This window comes from Physella acuta, unplaced genomic scaffold (genome assembly GCF_028476545.2).
Source record: "Physella acuta isolate Inbredline_101_S28 unplaced genomic scaffold, ASM2847654v3 ptg000045l, whole genome shotgun sequence".
NCBI lineage: Eukaryota > Metazoa > Mollusca > Gastropoda > Physidae > Physella > Physella acuta.
The window spans coordinates 134,429-151,854 of record NW_026731565.1 but is presented as its reverse complement, the minus strand read 5'-3'; the positions used below and the strand labels follow the sequence as shown (position 1 = coordinate 151,854).

At 41.4% G+C, this 17,426-nt stretch overlaps 1 protein-coding gene across 1 annotated transcript in view; it reads left to right on the top strand.

Annotated features, from left to right (window-relative positions):
• The first annotated feature begins 12,394 nt into the window (after positions 1-12,394).
• LOC131944352 (cyclic nucleotide-gated channel rod photoreceptor subunit alpha) overlaps positions 12,395-17,426 on the top strand; it is a 76,587-nt gene continuing 71,555 nt past the window's right edge. Inside the window, exon 1 of the mRNA XM_059304913.1 lies at positions 12,395-14,440. Within this exon, the coding sequence (XP_059160896.1) occupies positions 12,417-14,440 (2,024 nt within the window). The 5' untranslated portion in view covers positions 12,395-12,416. The remainder of the gene's footprint in view (positions 14,441-17,426) is intronic.

Sequence of the window (17,426 nt, the reverse complement as noted above, 5' to 3'; positions counted from 1 at the left end):
CTTCGAATCCAACTATGTACCATATCACAACAGAGATCGTTCCAAAACTAGAACATAAAAGGCTGGTCTAAACATATTAGCGTTAGCTACAAACTACCCTCTAACACAGATCAGGCTTATTTTTTTTTACTGACATTACTAATCTTTCGCAAAAAAAGTTAAACGCATCTTAATGGGAATTAAATTGTCGTTAAGTTTTAAGGAATGAAAATCATACAATGTAATTATTAAACCTTGTCCGGACTGTAGCATACACGCTTACACACACGCTTACACACACGCTTACACTCTTACCCACACACAAGCTTATATATAAACACACTATCACACACACATAATTATACACACACACATGTATATATATATATATATATATATATATATTATATATATATATATATATATATATATATATATAAGCGGGGGGGGGGGGGGGGGGCGCCAAATTGAAAGTTCGCCCGGGCGCCGGGAAGGGTCGCTACGCCTCTGGGGGGGGTGGGGGGTTTTTAGTTTAGAGAAAAGAGACAGCACTATCAGCCTAGCGCCCGTTGTATCCTTCCTCAACGAGACATGTTTTTTGGGGGGTGGGGGGGGGGGTGGTGTGTGTGTGGGGGGGTGGGGTGGTTTTAGTTTAGAGAAAAGAGACAGCACTATCAGCCTAGCGCCCGTTGTATCCTTCCTCAACGAGACATGTTTTTTTGGGAGGTGGGGGGGGGGGGGGTGGGGGGTGGGGTGGGGGTGGGGTGGGGTGGGGTGGTGTGTGGGGGGGGTGGGGTGGCTTTAATTTAGAGAAAATAGACAGCACTATCAGCCTAGCGCCCGTTGTATCCTTCCTCAACGGGCCATTTTTCTCGTATATATATATCTATGCATATATATATATATATATATGTATATATATATATATATATATATATATATATATATATATATATATATATATATATATATATATATATATATATATACAAACACTCGATTTTGGAAATAGAATTTAACGATGCAGACCATTTTATCAAACATAACTTGTCCTAAATCTAACAACTCTAAGCTCTTCAAATTATCCCCCTTTCACCAGCACCCAGTAGATATATCTCTCTCTATACATCAACATTCACAAAATGCACACGCACACAAGTCCATATAGAGCCCAGTTTATTCCTGACGTCGTTTATTTCAGGGGCTCTATTGGGCCAAGATTGGGCCAAGATTTTACATCAGCAGATTTTCTATTTGGTTTTTTCTTTATTATTATGAATTTTGTAAAGTACGGTAATAAATCCCCCTTCACTCCATCCCCCCACCCCACCCCCACACTTTACGCCTCACATCCATTTCCCCCGGTTAAGAAACTGTCTATACGACCCCATCTCCTAAATGACCTACATTATGGCCATACCCCCAGCTCCCGGGGTCCGAATCTTCAATTGACCCGTCCCTAAAAAGCTGACCGTTATCACGATTCAGTTCCTTTCAACGGGGAACTGCTCAACTGTCTAGCCCCTGACCAATGCCGGGCGACCCCCGGCGGTAAAATAACCCCATGAATGGGATCCCTTTACGCTGATACAACCCCTTAGGCGATGAAATATTTCGTGGACGTGATTTCTCTGTTTGGGGGCTGCTAAAAAAGATGGAATTGAAACCCGCTTTGGGTACTATTCTAAAGTAAACAGAAAAGGTTATTTGTATGCATGGGGGAGAATGGATTGTTTGGACTGAGATCTACAGATAGAATAAAGGGGTTTTGTATTTATTGACATTCTGCAGTATATGATAATTATTTTCCTTACGCGTTGAACTATTGGTTTGTGGGTTTAATCCGCAATGTGTACTGTTTAAATCAACAGCTGGTAGGTTTCTAAGTTCGGAATAACGATTAAAACGTATGCCGACTTTTCTAATTCTTTTCTCTAACCTTAGCCTTGACCCTAGCCCTAACCTTAACCCTAACCCTAACCCTAACCCTTAACACTAACCCTAACCCTAACCCTAACCCTAACCCTAACCCTAACCCTAACCCTAACCCTAACCCTAACCCTAACCCTAACCCTAACCCTAACCCTAACCCTAACCCTTAACACTAACCCTAACCCTAACCCTAACCCTAACCCTAACCCTAACCCTAACCATAACCCTTACCCTTACCCTTACCCTTACCCTTACCCTTACCCTAACCCTAACCTTAACCCAAACCCTAACCCTAACCCTGACCCTGACCCTGACCCTGACCCTAACCCTAACCCTGACTCTGACCATGACCCTAACCCTGACCCTAACCCTTACCCTAACCTTAACCCTAACCCTAACCCTAACCCTAACCCTAACCCTAACCCTAACCCTAACCCTAACCCTAACCCTAACCCTAACCCTAACCCTAACCCTAACCCTAACCCTAACCCTAACCCTAACCCTAACCCTAACCCTTACCCTTACCCTTACCCTTACCCTTACCCTTACCCTATCCGTAACCGTAACCGTAACCGTAACCCTAACCCTAACCCTAACCCTAACCCTAACCCTAACCCTAACCCTAACCCTAACCCTAACCCTAACCCTTACCCTTACCCTTACCCTTACCCTTACCCTTACCCTTACCCTTACCCTTACCCTTACCCTTACCCTTACCCTTACCCTTACCCTTACCCTTACCCTTACCCTTACCCTTACCCTTACCCTTACCCTTACCCTTACCCTTACCCTTACCCTTACCCTTACCCTTACCCTTACCCTTACCCTTACCCTTACCCTTACCCTTACCCTTACCCTTACCCTTACCCTTACCCTATCCGTAACCGTAACCGTAACCGTAACCGTAACCGTAACCCTAACCCTAACCCTTACCCTAACCCTTACCCTTACCCTTACCCTTACCCTTACCCTTACCCTTACCCTTACCCTTACCCTTACCCTTACCCTTACCCTTACCCTTACCCTTACCCTTACCCTTACCCTTACCCTTACCCTTACCCTTACCCTTACCCTTACCCTTACCCTAACCCTTACCCTTACCCTTACCCTTACCCTTACCCTTACCCTTACCCTTACCCTTACCCTTACCCTTACCCTTACCCTTACCCTTACCCTTACCCTTACCCTTACCCTTACCCTTACCCTTACCCTTACCCTTACCCTTACCCTTACCCTTACCCTTACCCTTACCCTTACCCTTACCCTTACCCTTACCCTTACCCTTACCCTTACCCTTACCCTTACCCTTACCCTTACCCTTACCCTTACCCTTACCCTTACCCTATCCATAACCGTAACCGTAACCGTAACCCTAACCCTAACCCTAACCCTAACCCTAACCCTAACCCTAACCCTAACCCTAACCCTAACCCTAACCCTAACCTTAACCTTAACCTTAACCCTAACCCTGGCTTTCGGCTTAAAGATAACACTTTACCTGACTCTAACTTATACAATAACCTCCTACCCTCCAATGACAATAACTAAAACACTAGCCTTAACCCTTTATATCGGCCATAACCCTGCTCTCAACTCTGTATTCGATTTTAACCCAAATCCTGCCCGTACTTCACCTTCAACCTTTACCCCTAACCCCGACAGCGATACCCACAGAATAAAAAAACAACAACACAATACATCATTGTCCCGCCGAAGTTTCCACCACATCATGTTGACACAATGTTAGCTAATCCCCCGACTAATCCCGGATCACATCTCCCCCGAACGCCGCTCTGTGTCCGTCCACCCCACAAGTAAACAATGAACAGCCTGCAGACATTGATCAGCTCCATGTCGTGAACACACCGGCAGGTTGGAGGGGAATTCGTGCGTTAACTCTCTTACGACTGACTTCGTGCGTTAACTCTCTAACTACTGACTTCGTGCGTTAACTCTCTAACGACTGACTTCGTGCGTTAACTCTCTAACTACTGACTTCGTGCGTTAACTCTCTAACTACTGACTTCGTGCGTTAACTCTCTAACTACTGACTTCGTGCGTTAACTCTTTAACGACTGACTTCGTGCGTTAACTCTCTAACGACTGACTTCGTGCGTTAACTCTCTAACGACTGACTTCGTGCGTTAACTCTATAACTACTGACTTCGTGCGTTAACTCTCTAACGACTGACTTCGTGCGTTAACTCTCTAACTACTGACTTCGTGCGTTAACTCTCTAACTACTGACTTCGTGCGTTAACTCTCTAACTACTGACTTCGTGCGTTAACTCTCTAACTACTGACTTCGTGCGTTAACTCTCTAACGACTGACTTCGTGCGTTAACTCTCTAACTACTGACTTCGTGCGTTAACTCTCTAACGACTGACTTCGTGCGTTAACTCTCTAACTACTGACTTCGTGCGTTAACTCTCTAACTACTGACAATTCGTGGTTTGTTGTCACTGGAGAGACGTGTGGGTCGGATACTGTTAACCCTTAGGCGACCAGACGACAATGTAGGTATAGGTAAATAGTTTTGGGTGATTGTTGACTTACAGGCGCCAAGACAGAAACATTGACTTCTATACTTGTTGTGTTGGTTATGTGAGATTCTATTTTTATACAAGGAAGATCATTTAAATTTGTATACAGGAATATACGTGTAGGACATGGTAGTACGATATCAGTAGGACATTTGTAGGACATATTTCTGACATGTGTAGGAAATCTATAGGACATCTGTATGACATCTGTAGGACATCTTAAGGACATTTTAGGATATTTGTTGGACATATGTAGGACATCTGTAGGACATACCATTGACGTCTATATGACATCTGTCGGACGTCTACAGGACATCTGTAGACAATCTGTAGGACATTTTTAGGACATCTGTAGGACATCTGTCTGACTTATGTAAGGAATCTGTAAGACATTTTTTACAACATCTGTGGGACATTTATAGGACATATGTAGGAGATCTGTAGGACATAAGACATATGTAAGACATCTGTAGGACATAAGACATATGTAAGACATCTGTAGGACATAAGACATATGTAGGACATCTGTAGGACATAAGACATATAGGACATCTGTAGGACATAAGACATATGTAGGACATATGTTGGACATAAGACGTAGGGCGTCTGTCGGATTATGGTGGATGTCTTTTAAGATATCTATAGGACATCTTCTGTAAGATGTCGTTAGTAGGTCTGTCGGGTGTCGTCGGGGCGTCTATAAATGTCCGATGGACGGGCTTTTATATGGGTGGGGTGTATATGGGGTGTCTGTGATGTGTTTGTGGGGTGTCTATGGGGTGTCTGTGGGGTGTGTAGGGTGTCTGTGATGTGTTTGTGGGGTGTCTGTGGGTTGACTCTGGGCTGACTGTGTGGTGTTTGTGGGGTGTCTGTGATGTGTTTGTGGGGTGTAATTGGGGTGTCTGTGGGGTGTCCGTGGGGTGACTGTGGGGTGTCTGTGGATTGAGTGTGGGGTGTCACTGAGGTTTCTGTGGAGAGTCTGAAGTGTCTGTTGAGTGTCTGTGGGGTGACAGTAAATTAATTATGTTAAGGAATGCATTAGTGAATGAATTAAAACTTGAAAGAATAAAGTTTTTTTTGTGTATTCCCTTAAATAGTGAAGCTATAGCGACTCGACCAGGTAATGAGCAGTGGAACATTAATTCTCTAGAACAATTAAATGATTCTCGACACACATCTCTAAAAGCGTAAATTACCATCCGATATAGTATATTACTGCCAGGGCTACATGTACTGCGTTATACGAACGATCCAGCTTACGAACTAACTAGTTGGTAACTTGGGGCTATTGTCTTTAAAATAATATTAAGAAATAACTTTGATTGTGATAGCTCTATTTTGCATTTGAACTCTGTTATGCATTTGAAACATTTGCACAATATATTCAGCCAAATGCAGAGGAATGATTTTTATATTTGATGGTGAACGTTTTTAATGGTTTCGTTTTGTTTTCGAGCAAATCGCGCTCAACCTTTTGTTTTCCGACAATTAGACCATCACGCGCAGTCTTGTTAGAATATTAAAGGAGCCATTATTACAGTTGTAAATTAAAACTCAGTTAACTTTAGTTGGATACCTTAATGTAACCAGTAATTTGTTTTGATCCTGCTAGTTCCAAGCTGTACAGGTAACGTCCTGTCCCTTGGGTCCATCAGCTGTGTGGAGAGAGAAAGGACGGGGGGGGGGGGGGGGGGGGGTTCTGATACAAAATCTTCATCTTTTAAGTGAGAGAGACCGCGGCTTACCTATAAATGAGAAGTCGCCCCATCAGAGGCGTTGCAACAGGGGGTGGGAGGTGTGGACCGCACCGGGAGACACACTTTAGGAGGTGACACCAAGACAAAAAAAAAGCAAAATAGCATCTGTTAGCCAGTTCCATGATTAATTAGAGTTTTAAAAAAAAACTTTTAAATACAAATTGACGATCCCGACAAAAGGAAGGGGGTGACACCAACTACAAAATTTACACAGGAAAAAAGTTAAGTTCAATATTTTCAGTAATATGATTCGTCAATCAGCGATCGAGGTTGGGGTGACACCATATCTGATAATTTAAGGTGAAAACGGATTATATATATATATATATATATATATATATATATATATATATATATATATATATATATATATCCCTTGCTTTTTTCAATAAGGGGAAGGAGGTATGATACCATGAGGTGTCGCACCTAGCGACGTCACTGCGCCCCATAGTTTGGCTTTTTCTACACAACACTCAGACAATCCAGTTCTTACCATCACTCAATTATGTCCGTCCATCTGGTCCGGTAATTAAGTTGTTACTTAGCTGTAATGTTATGGAACATGGTTAGGATTAGGCTTAGGTTAATGTGTCAATTAGAGCTAAACCTGGATTAAATGTGGTTCAGGGGAGCAATACGAAAGATAATTAATTATTGTTAAAAAAAACATTTTACTTTGTAGTAGGCAAGATACGAGATGTGTAGTAAGGGACGTAATCCAGTAAAATATTAAATTTTAAGCTAACTGCAGCTACCTCCCTTGTTAAACTTTTGGTTATCTCCTCTCCTCGCGTACATTGGGTAAAAACAAAAAGACAACTTCAGATCTAATTGAGTTTTATTTTTCCGTTTTTATTTTTTTATTTTTTAAATCTTGCCGGCGTAATATGTATTTTTTTTAAAACACTGCAGGAAGGCAATAGATAGTGAACAACTTACCGCGACCAATGGTCGAACATGCTTATTTCACAGATTCAATATATTACGCAATAATTTTAAATTTAGATACATGAAGATATTACGTAATAATTTTAAATTGAGTAGCATAGGTCAGGGGTCGGCATCTTGCGGCTCGCGAGCCGCATGCGGCTCTTTTGATATCAAGGTGCGGCTCTCCAGCTCCTTGAACAAATACTAATAATCTAAATAAAAAAATAAAATATTTGATATAAAAAATATGTTAGTGGCTCTTTAAAACCAAGGAAATTTTGAAAATTGTAACTTTTGGCTCTTCCGCTTCAAAAGGTTGCCGACCCCTGGCATAGGTAATAAAATAAAGCTTAGTGGCTTAATGCTACTAAATATTGATTGTGAAAGCGGGGGGGGGGGGGGGGGGGGATGTGATAAAAAGGGAATATTTGACTTAAGCTACAAAAAAGAGAAAGAGAAAGGGGAGGGTTGTAAAAAGAAAAATAAACGGAAAAACATACAAATAACGCTAGAGAAACAGAGAGAAACAATATATGGAGTGGGAGGGGTGAAGATAAATAGATACAAAGTTAGAGAGTGAGGTAAAATGAGGGACGGGAGCATAGAGAGGTAGGGACTGATGAGGTAAAGAGATAGAGAGAGATGTAATTGAATAAAGAGAGGTAGATAAAGACAAAAATAAAGAGATAAATTGAGGTAAAGACAGATGAGGAAGGTAGGGATAGAGTGAGGTAGTGAGAAAATCAGCAAGGAATGAAATTAGAAATAGAGAGATAGAGAGGGATAGAGAGAGACAGGACCCGAGAGGGATGGGGAGGAGATAGAAATAGAGAGATAGAGAGGGATAGAGAGAGATAAGTCCGAGAGGGATGGGGAGATATAAATAGAGAGATAAAGAAAGAGATAGTAGTGAGGTAGAGGGTGTTTGATAGAGGTTGTGAGGAATACAGAAGAGAATGAAATTAGAAAGAAATAGAGAGAGAGAGAGAGAGAGAGAGAGAGAGAGGGTTCGGAGAAAGATCTGGGCATAGCAATAGATAGATATAGAGAGGGATACAGAGAGAGTGGGTAGAAAGAGGTAGGGGTAGACAGGTGTATATAAAAAGGTAGCGTTGGTTAGACAGAGATAGAGTGAAAAAGAAAAACAGAGAGAAAGAGAGAGAGAGAGAGAGAGAGAGAGAGAGAGAGAGCAACCAATAAAGATACAAAAGAGAACGAGTTGAGTCAAAGCGCACGTGCCTCTATGGTGTACGCTAGCATCTAAACCTTCATTAGCATTTTAACCATCTCATTCTGTGAAGCACACAACGAAGCAGCAGCCGAGATCTCTTATGCAATGCAGGCTGGGAGTGCCGGTTAGGATTGCCGGCATGGAATGCCGGCGTCTAAGACGTTTTCGCAATGCCGGCTTGTACAAATGTTTGTTTTATTGATCCACGTGTGCCGTTGGATCACTTGTGCGGCGACGGCCTGTTGTTGCGATTAGCGGTGAACGGTCTGCTGTTTCGGTTAACGACGAAAGGCCCTTGTTTCTATGAACAACAAACGGCCTGTTGTCTCGATTAGCGCCACTCGACCGTCATTTCTTATTGCCTGTCTTTAATTCTGTTCGGGCTATAAATTGAGTTCAATAATCTTATCACTCATCTGAATAAAATACTCCAACTCTAACTTCAAATTAAAAAAAAATCCAACTAAATTATAATTATAGTACAAAATAGTAATCCTAATCTAAACGTGAATATACACACGGACAATATGCATATGTTATAGCCTTAACTAAATCTTAGTCTTTAGAAAATTACTAGTATCCAAAACGTTTTTTGTCAACTTTTAAAAAATCTTTAAAAATAAATAAAAAAAACTTTCAATGATTACCAAATAAACATTACATGATGTATATCTGAAAAGTTAATTAAAATCGCAATTTAATTACATCAAGCGCAAATTAATATACCGTAACATGTGTCCATTTTGACGTCATTACATTCCGGCATGCGGAAATTCCCAATTGCTTTTGCGCAAATTGATTTTATATTTTATCTGTGGCGATATTTTAAGAGCAGGACTACTTTTTTTTTCCTTGCCGCGTCGACATAAATATGAAGTTAATGGTCGGCTCTTAAGTAATGAATAATTAATTAGAACTTGATCGATTGTAAATTGATTTCGTGAAACCTGGTCATTAATCTTTCACGTTTTGATTAATGGAACATGTGCTTAAAATTTAATTAGTCAATCATCGTTGTGACGTACACGTCAACATTTATTACCTAATATATTCTCCTCCTGTCTTTACAGGATCCTGTATGTAGCATACAGTAAAGAGGGCAAAGTTTCAAAGGCAAATATTCAGGTCAAATCTACTTCCTCTGCCCTAGAAGATATTGAATGCTGTGGAAAGAGTTTGCGCGTGCAAATAAAAGTCAAAAGGTAGGTTTAAACAAAACGATCAGATTTTTTTCTCTTTCTGAATAATTCTACTTTTAGGCTGGCTTGTTTTATTGTGATTGACCTTTTCTATTTTTTATAGCTGAATTGAGTTTTATTTGGTGGTGAATATTGCCGTCGACTGCAGAGAAAAGGTGCTTATATAATCTCTCGGGTAGTCGAGGAAATCAACACGGTGCTTATATACTCTTACGGTTTAAGATAAATAACCTCTTTGCTTATTTCCTCTATGTTGTTTATTTCGTCAACTTGTGATAGTAGTATAAGCACCTCGGTTCTATTTGGTCATCAGATCTATACTCTCACATAAAAAAACAGTGTAACGCTAACCCATACCAACATACCTACCTTATCTCCGTAGATACATTTAACTCTAGCCTTTTTCTAAACTCTAACCCTAGCCATCAGCTAAATCACATTATGTATAACACTATTTTCCAGCAAGGATAAAAATGGCTAAATTATTTTTTTGCCAACGTGGAAAGAAAATTTTTAAAAATATATATTTTCTAGATGATAATTGGATATATCCGCCTGTCTGTCTTTCACTGGATATAATTTAGCTTTGAAAGAGCGTTCAAATGGTAGTTTAAATTCAAAGTATTCAAATGGAATGAATTCATTTTGTCATTCCCTGTAGTTTTCTTGAGATGGGAACTGATCTAAACAACTGAAATTCTAACAAAACATACTTTGGTAAATAAAAAGTGTATCGGGGAGAGGGGGGGGGGGGGGGGGCGGCATAAAGAAAGGAATAACCAAAGAAATATCAAATACAGCACAATTCACAAAGCAAGAAAAAAGGGGGGGGGGGGGGGGGGACAAATATAAAATTAATTTATTCAACATTTGCATATTTTTTTGTTGATTTTTAAAAAAAAAATTATCATTATTTTTTATTTTTTTCGCCTGTTGACCAGCTCGTTTAACTGCTGGTAAATTATGAGACATGTACCAATTTATTTACAGACCAGATTGTTCCATACTTTTTTAGCGCAATTTCCATACTGGGGGATTGCGATTATTAACTAGTCATTTCTGGATGGATGGATGTGTGGATGTGTGTTCGCAGGTTTAAGTCGTATCTCCTCCTCAACGAAGCAATATCGAGGACTAGTTCCAAAAACAAATATGTTAAGCAAGTTCCGAGGATGAACATAGGCTGAAAAAATTCCCGGAATTCCTTCCTGGATTTCCCGGAAAAACAAAAAAAAAACTCGAAAAATGCAGTTTTTTGCCCATATCTCGGCAACCAGACCACTTAGCGACTTGAAACATTTACCAATCGATTTCTGCCATAATTTAGAGCAATATTGCCGAAGAAAGTTTTCAAAAATATCCTTTCGTTCGGTCACAGATTTTTTTTCTAAATTACATAAACACCTACAAACCGATCGTTCTCCTAGCTTGAACGCACCCCATATCTATTTTTAGATAACATAAGGCAATTTCGCTTAAATTGTCACTAGACTTTTTATTAACTTGTTTTTATGTTTGAGAGACTGCCATTTTTGTGCGAATTCACATTTCACCAGGTTACACACCTAATGAATTTTTACCGGAGACAACTGTACCATCAAACTTAACCCACACCCTGAGTTTACTAGTATGGTAAACCAAGGACATTCCTAGTGGTTAGATGTGTGGCTATTACTGAGACTAAACAAATTACAATTATTTGTTGCATTTAACAGACATAATTTCGACTGCCTCCTTCTACGTCCATGCAAGCAATCTCTTCATCAAAATGGTGGATAAAAATCATGCTTTTATTATTTTAAAAGTAACATATAATGCAGCACTATATGAATCTAATTAAATTTAAAACAAAAAGAAATGTATTTTTTTGTCAAACAATTTCCATTTTTAGTTTATTTTTAGAAACACGCAGCTATTTTTAGCCCCAAACTATCGGTTTTTACTTTCTCGTATATACGTAGTATAGAGAAAGTATTGTAATCGTGCAAAAAAAAAAAATCGAGATTTTTACAAATCTCGACGTTTTACACCTCACTGATACGGAAAAACATAATTTTGCAATCTTGTCCGTATGTCTGTGTGTGTGTGTGTCTGTCTGTGTGTGTGTCTGTCCGTGTGTAAACACGATAACTTGAGTACCGTTACAGCTAGGTTGATGAAATTTCATATATAAGTATTTTATCAAAATCGTAGATCCGTATCAACTTTTGAGCGATTTCCGATAACCGGAAGTGGTACTTTTCCTACTTTGAATTTTTTAAAAGCCTATAACTTGAGTACTATTTCAGATAGATAAATGAAATTTCACATGTAAGTAAAAGATCTAATTCTCTACCTTCTGTTAAATTTTGAGTAATTTCCGTTGACAGGAAGTAGTAATTTACGCTACTTCCGATTTCTCAAAAAACTAATGTAAATTTTAAAAGTACTAATAATATTGCGCACTATTATGCGCTTTTTTATTTCGCGTTCACTTGGTGTGCAATTAATTTGTCTACGAGATTTTATTCTATTTTTAAAACTTTAAGTATTTAAAATGGATTAAAAATCATGTCTATAGCCCGAGTTCCCATCCTCTGTTATTTTATATAAGAATATTCGAGAAAGTTTAGGGGAGATCACTCCCGGTTTATTTAATAACTTTTTCACTTTTTAATTCCAGCTTTCCCTAACAACGTCTAATCATTGAAGAAGGGGAGATTATCACCAGCAATTACTTCAACTATTATTTGATAAAGAAAAAGAAAGGGAAAAAATTCTTTGCAACACACTGCTCCATAACACAACAAACCCACAGCCATCCCTAGTCGTAGGATCTCGGAAATCTCCGCCAGCCAATGGAAGATGTCGGGCCGGGCGAACCAATGGGGTGGGCTGGCGACGGGTGACGCGGAGCCATCGACCCACGGGAAGACCCGCACCGACCCTCCCGACAAACGCGAGGCGCGCACGGGCAACAACTCCGCGGTGACACGAGACAAGTCGCGGCCCTTGTCAAACTACGAGCCGACCTGCGAGCCCCGAGCCAGCCCCACGCCTCGCCAGCCCATTTCAAACTTGGACAGGAAGAAAGAAAAGCAGAGCGTTTCTTTGGATAATCTTTTACACAGCACTTCCGGTTCGCCATTTTGGATTGATTCATCCCCGGCTTCGAAGCTTCTAGACACGTCCCAGCTTTGTTCTCACCCTTGCAAACACCAACAGGGGCGGGAACTCCGTCTTTCAGACCACCTCACCTCCGACCCGCAATTTACCCGCACTCAAGATGGCGGAACAGGAAGTCCGCCCATGCGCGATGAACTCAGTCACGGAAGTTCCAGTGGAAATGACGTCACGTTAACAACGATCTGTGATATTCCGGAAAAAGAAGTGGTTCGCTACAGGAAAGATTACCCCACGAAGGTCGAGGGTTCGGATCCCGCTCTATCATCTTCGCCCTCTGTGTCGCCTCGGTTTACGCGATGCAGACGACAAAGTCGCGTCAACTCGTCTGACGACCCCAACAGCGGTACCATCACCGCGCAGGACAACATCACCCTCTCCGGTAGAGACAGCATCAGCAACCCAACCGAATCCTGCTATAAATTTTACCTAGACGGGAAATCCATCGACGGCTCGCCGGATAAAAATTCCGCCAACAAGAACAGAAGATCTCTAGAACCGGAGGAAGCGGAAATCAGCAATGTGGACAGCTCTTCTAAAAGATCCAGCGGCACCATCGGGGTCGACAGACACTCCTCCCTCGACCAGGGTTCGAATCTCAGTCTAACCAACAGCGATGACCGACGCTCGGAGGCGAACGACAGCGGTCACAAGAAGAAAAAAAAGAAAAGCAAGCGGAAAGACAATGAGAAATCCACATTGTCGATTGGCACTTCCGGCCGCGGCAGCAGCAGCCAGCGTCACGACGACAACGGCACCACCGACGAAGACATCGCCCGACCGCCGTCCGTCTGCAGCAGCACCAAAGGACACCGCCGTTTCGCAAAACGTGGGTTAGGTGCGTTGCCGAGCTCAAACTGGCGCCGGCTGCGAAATACCTTGAAAGCCGCCAATGAAATGCAAAGCAACAAGAAAACCAAACACGCACTGAACCGTGAAGACTCGTTCTTGAGAAAATTTTCCACGCGCAACCACCAAAACGTTCAGAATAACTCGCAGTCTACGGACGAGGACGTGCCGAGGGCGCCGTGTTCTTCCGAGAAGTTCAACAGCCGGTTCGTTATCCAGCATGACGGAAACTTCATGTTCTACTGGCTGGGCGTAGTGACGGTCTCAGTGCTGTACAACGTGTGGACGCCCATCGCCCGTCAAGCTTTCAAGGAGATTCAAGAAGGCTGCAATGCATGCTGGTACTCCTTCGACAGCCTTTTCGATATTATTTACATATGTGATATCATAGTCCAGTTCCGGACTGGATACCTCGACCAAGGTCTCATGGTCTACGATTCGAAAAAACTTCGGCAAAGGTACACTAAATCCAAAGTGATCTACGTCGACTTCATCAGCCTTCTACCGTTGGATCTATTGCAGTTTGCCATCGGGGAACACCACCCGATGCTGAGGTTTCCGAGGTTCCTGAAAGTTTACCGGACCTTCCGGTTCCTGCACATGCTAGAATCCCGGACAGCGTACCCCAACCTGATCAGGGTGGCTAACCTGACGCACATTCTGTTTCTAGGGGCGCATTGGTTTGCGGCGTTCTACTACATGATCAGCGAGGCGGAGGGTTTCACGGGCGACTGGTCGTACCCTAAGCCCGTGGGGGAGTTCGCCAACGTCAACCGGAAATATTTACGCTCGCTGTTCTGGTCTACACTGACGTTGACGACCATTGGGGACCTTCCACCCCCGGATAGTAACAATGAGTAAGTCTAGAATTGATATTGACGTCATTCATTCATCAACATTCATTCAGATAGTTCTATTGTCCCTTTGCTATGCAAAAATATAATTTTTTTGTTAGATTTGTTTCATATGATTGATTAGCAGGTAATTGATTAGCAATTTTCTTTCTGAGAAAAAAGTCTAATATTTATATTGACGACATTGATTCATCAACATTCATTCAAATAGTGCAACTGTCCTTTAACATTTTTTAAAAATACAATTTTCTCTTTAGATTTGGCCCATTTGATTAATTAGCAGGTAATTAATTTAAAATGTTATCTTGGTATTAACAATTTTGTTTTCTGAAAAAAAAAAAACGAGAATTATCTATATTCTTCTCATACAATCTTTTCAGTACAACTTTAAACATTATAAATGACTGAATATTTCTAATATTATCTTAACATACATCTAAATAATTTTATATATGTTAAAGAATACATTAGTAAGAATGTTGTGATAGGAAATATCTCCGAAATATAGTCAAGTACAAGTTTCCCACCATACTCGTGATTAAATCAACGTTTAAAAATTGTTTTTTTTTTTGTAATATGTTTTTGAACTCTTTACTTGTAAACAACTGGTCATGATTTTGGAGTTCTCAGTGGGGGGGGGGGGGGGGGGAAGGAGATAAATTTAACGGTTTCATGTAGCAGGAATTGTCGTAGATATGGGGGTGTGAAGTTGGGGAAGGTTTCACACCCTACTGTCGAAAAGATTCCTCGTTGGACCTAGCGATCCATGGGGCAGATGAAGTAGAGTTCATATGTTTCTTGACCTCGGCATAAGAAGGGAAGGTGTGGTCAGCACTCTGCTTAGCCGCCGTTACTTTCCCGTATGTGAGTCAGGTACCCAGCACACCCCACAATAGACTACCCACACGGCCTCGGTTACAGTAATTGGCGAATCGCGCGTTAGTTATCTCTTACCTTGCTTTAAGTTTGAAAATAGTGAATACATACAAAAATAAATATTCGCGTACACACATACACACACATTCATAAACACGCATTTATATATATATATATATATATATATATATATATATATATATATATAAACTCCCCAACCACCTCTCCGCTCCACTGTAACCAATTCTGCCCACGCCACTGCTTGTCATATCGGTCATGTGAAACATAACTCTTCAGAAAAACAATGTTCGTGATCTACATTTCGAATATGAGGCTCATAGACATGGTCCGTTTCATATTTTTTCTATTTACATAGAAAACACCATAATGTGTTTGTCTGTTGACAATATGTTTGTGTCTGTACTTCAGGATTATAAAGGTTGATTCATTAATATAGTTGTAAACTAAATAATACATAGTATGAAGGCCGCTAGACCAGTGTTTCGTCCAGACTTTTATCTCCGGGGGAGGGGGGGGGGCGGACCAAAATCTCCGGGGGGGGGGGGGGGGGGGGGGGCACTTGAAATTTTCGGGGGCGGACCAAAATCTCCGAAGGGGGGGAGGCGGATTCTGTTAAAAGTATATATTTTATATATAAATTCTATATCGTTCGGGGGTTGAGGGTTGGGGGGGGGGGGGGGAAGTTAAATTTCTTCGGGTGGGGCGTGGGACGGGACGGAGGGGGGGAAACCTTGAAGAAACTCTGCGCTGGGTCCAGGAAGCACCTGCCATCACGTGACCGTGACAATGCCGATGTTGCTTGTGGGGTTTCTTTCAGACATTTTTTTTCCGGGGAGGGAGAAAAACAATTTCGAGGCTTCGGGTAGATGACGGTTGAAGTATTTGTTATTTTCATTTCGCCCGGGGGTGGGGGTGGCGGTGGCGGTGGTGTTAGACGTACCCTGCCGGTACTGTGTATACCTGACATAATATATAAAAAAATATTTAAAACTTAAAGATATTCCTTAACCAAAGGCAGAGGCGTAGAAACGGGGTGGGGGGGGTGTACATATGTCCCCGGACGCCGACCCTAGGGGTGCCAAAATAAGCTCATTTTAGCTGCTATTTTGAATTATAAATATGCAAAATATATGGAGGGGGGCGCCAAATTGAGGGGTCGCTACGCCTCTCACTAAAGGCGTATACACTAAGGTTAAAAAATATATAACATGCATAGCTAAATGATTAGCGCCTAGACAAATAGTAAATGTAGGGTGGGGGGAGGTGGGGGTAGGGGGGAGGGGTGAAAGAAAACTCTAATGTCATTCCAATGTTTGAATTTTCAGCAAGTCAAAGAAAAAAAAGGGAGTGGTGGTGGGGGGGAGGGTTGTAATTTTCTCGACGGCACAAAGATCTTTGACTTTGATACTCTTTATGTAGGACAGCATCAAGAAAGATAATTACTCTGTTATGGAAAAATGGGGGATTACTCCTGTTGATCAATCTAATAACTGTGTACTCCCCAACAGTGTTGAAATACGCAGTTGTTATAACCCGTTCAAGAAATCGATTTTTTTTTCGTGAATATGCGAAGTATTTGAAAAAAAATATATTTCAGGATAAAAATCTTAAAGATAAAAATAAAACTGTCAAGATAAACGCAGTGACTGCGCTAATTGCGCTAAAAAGTTGAAATTGCTACGTGTAAGGTGTAACAGTAGAGAATTTTCCCGCATGAAACGTGATGTAATTACTGCTCTGGAGCAACACGAGCTAAATCATCAGCCCGAAAATAGTTCCAACTTTTCAAAGCGCTCTCAGACAACCAACAGGTCGACAGATGTGTATGTATGAGTTCAACACAGTAAAATTACAGCTTCGTTACTGTACCGGCCAGATCTTCGTCCTTTTTATTACTACCTCCCCCCACCTCTATACATCCACCTCACTACACCCACCTCACTACCACTTCCCCACTACCACTACCTCACTACCCCTATCTCACTACCCGCACAGAACTACCCCCACCTAACTATCACTACCTCTCTGCCCCTACCTCACTATCAGTACCTTACTACCACTACCTCACTAACCTCACCTCACTTAACCAAGC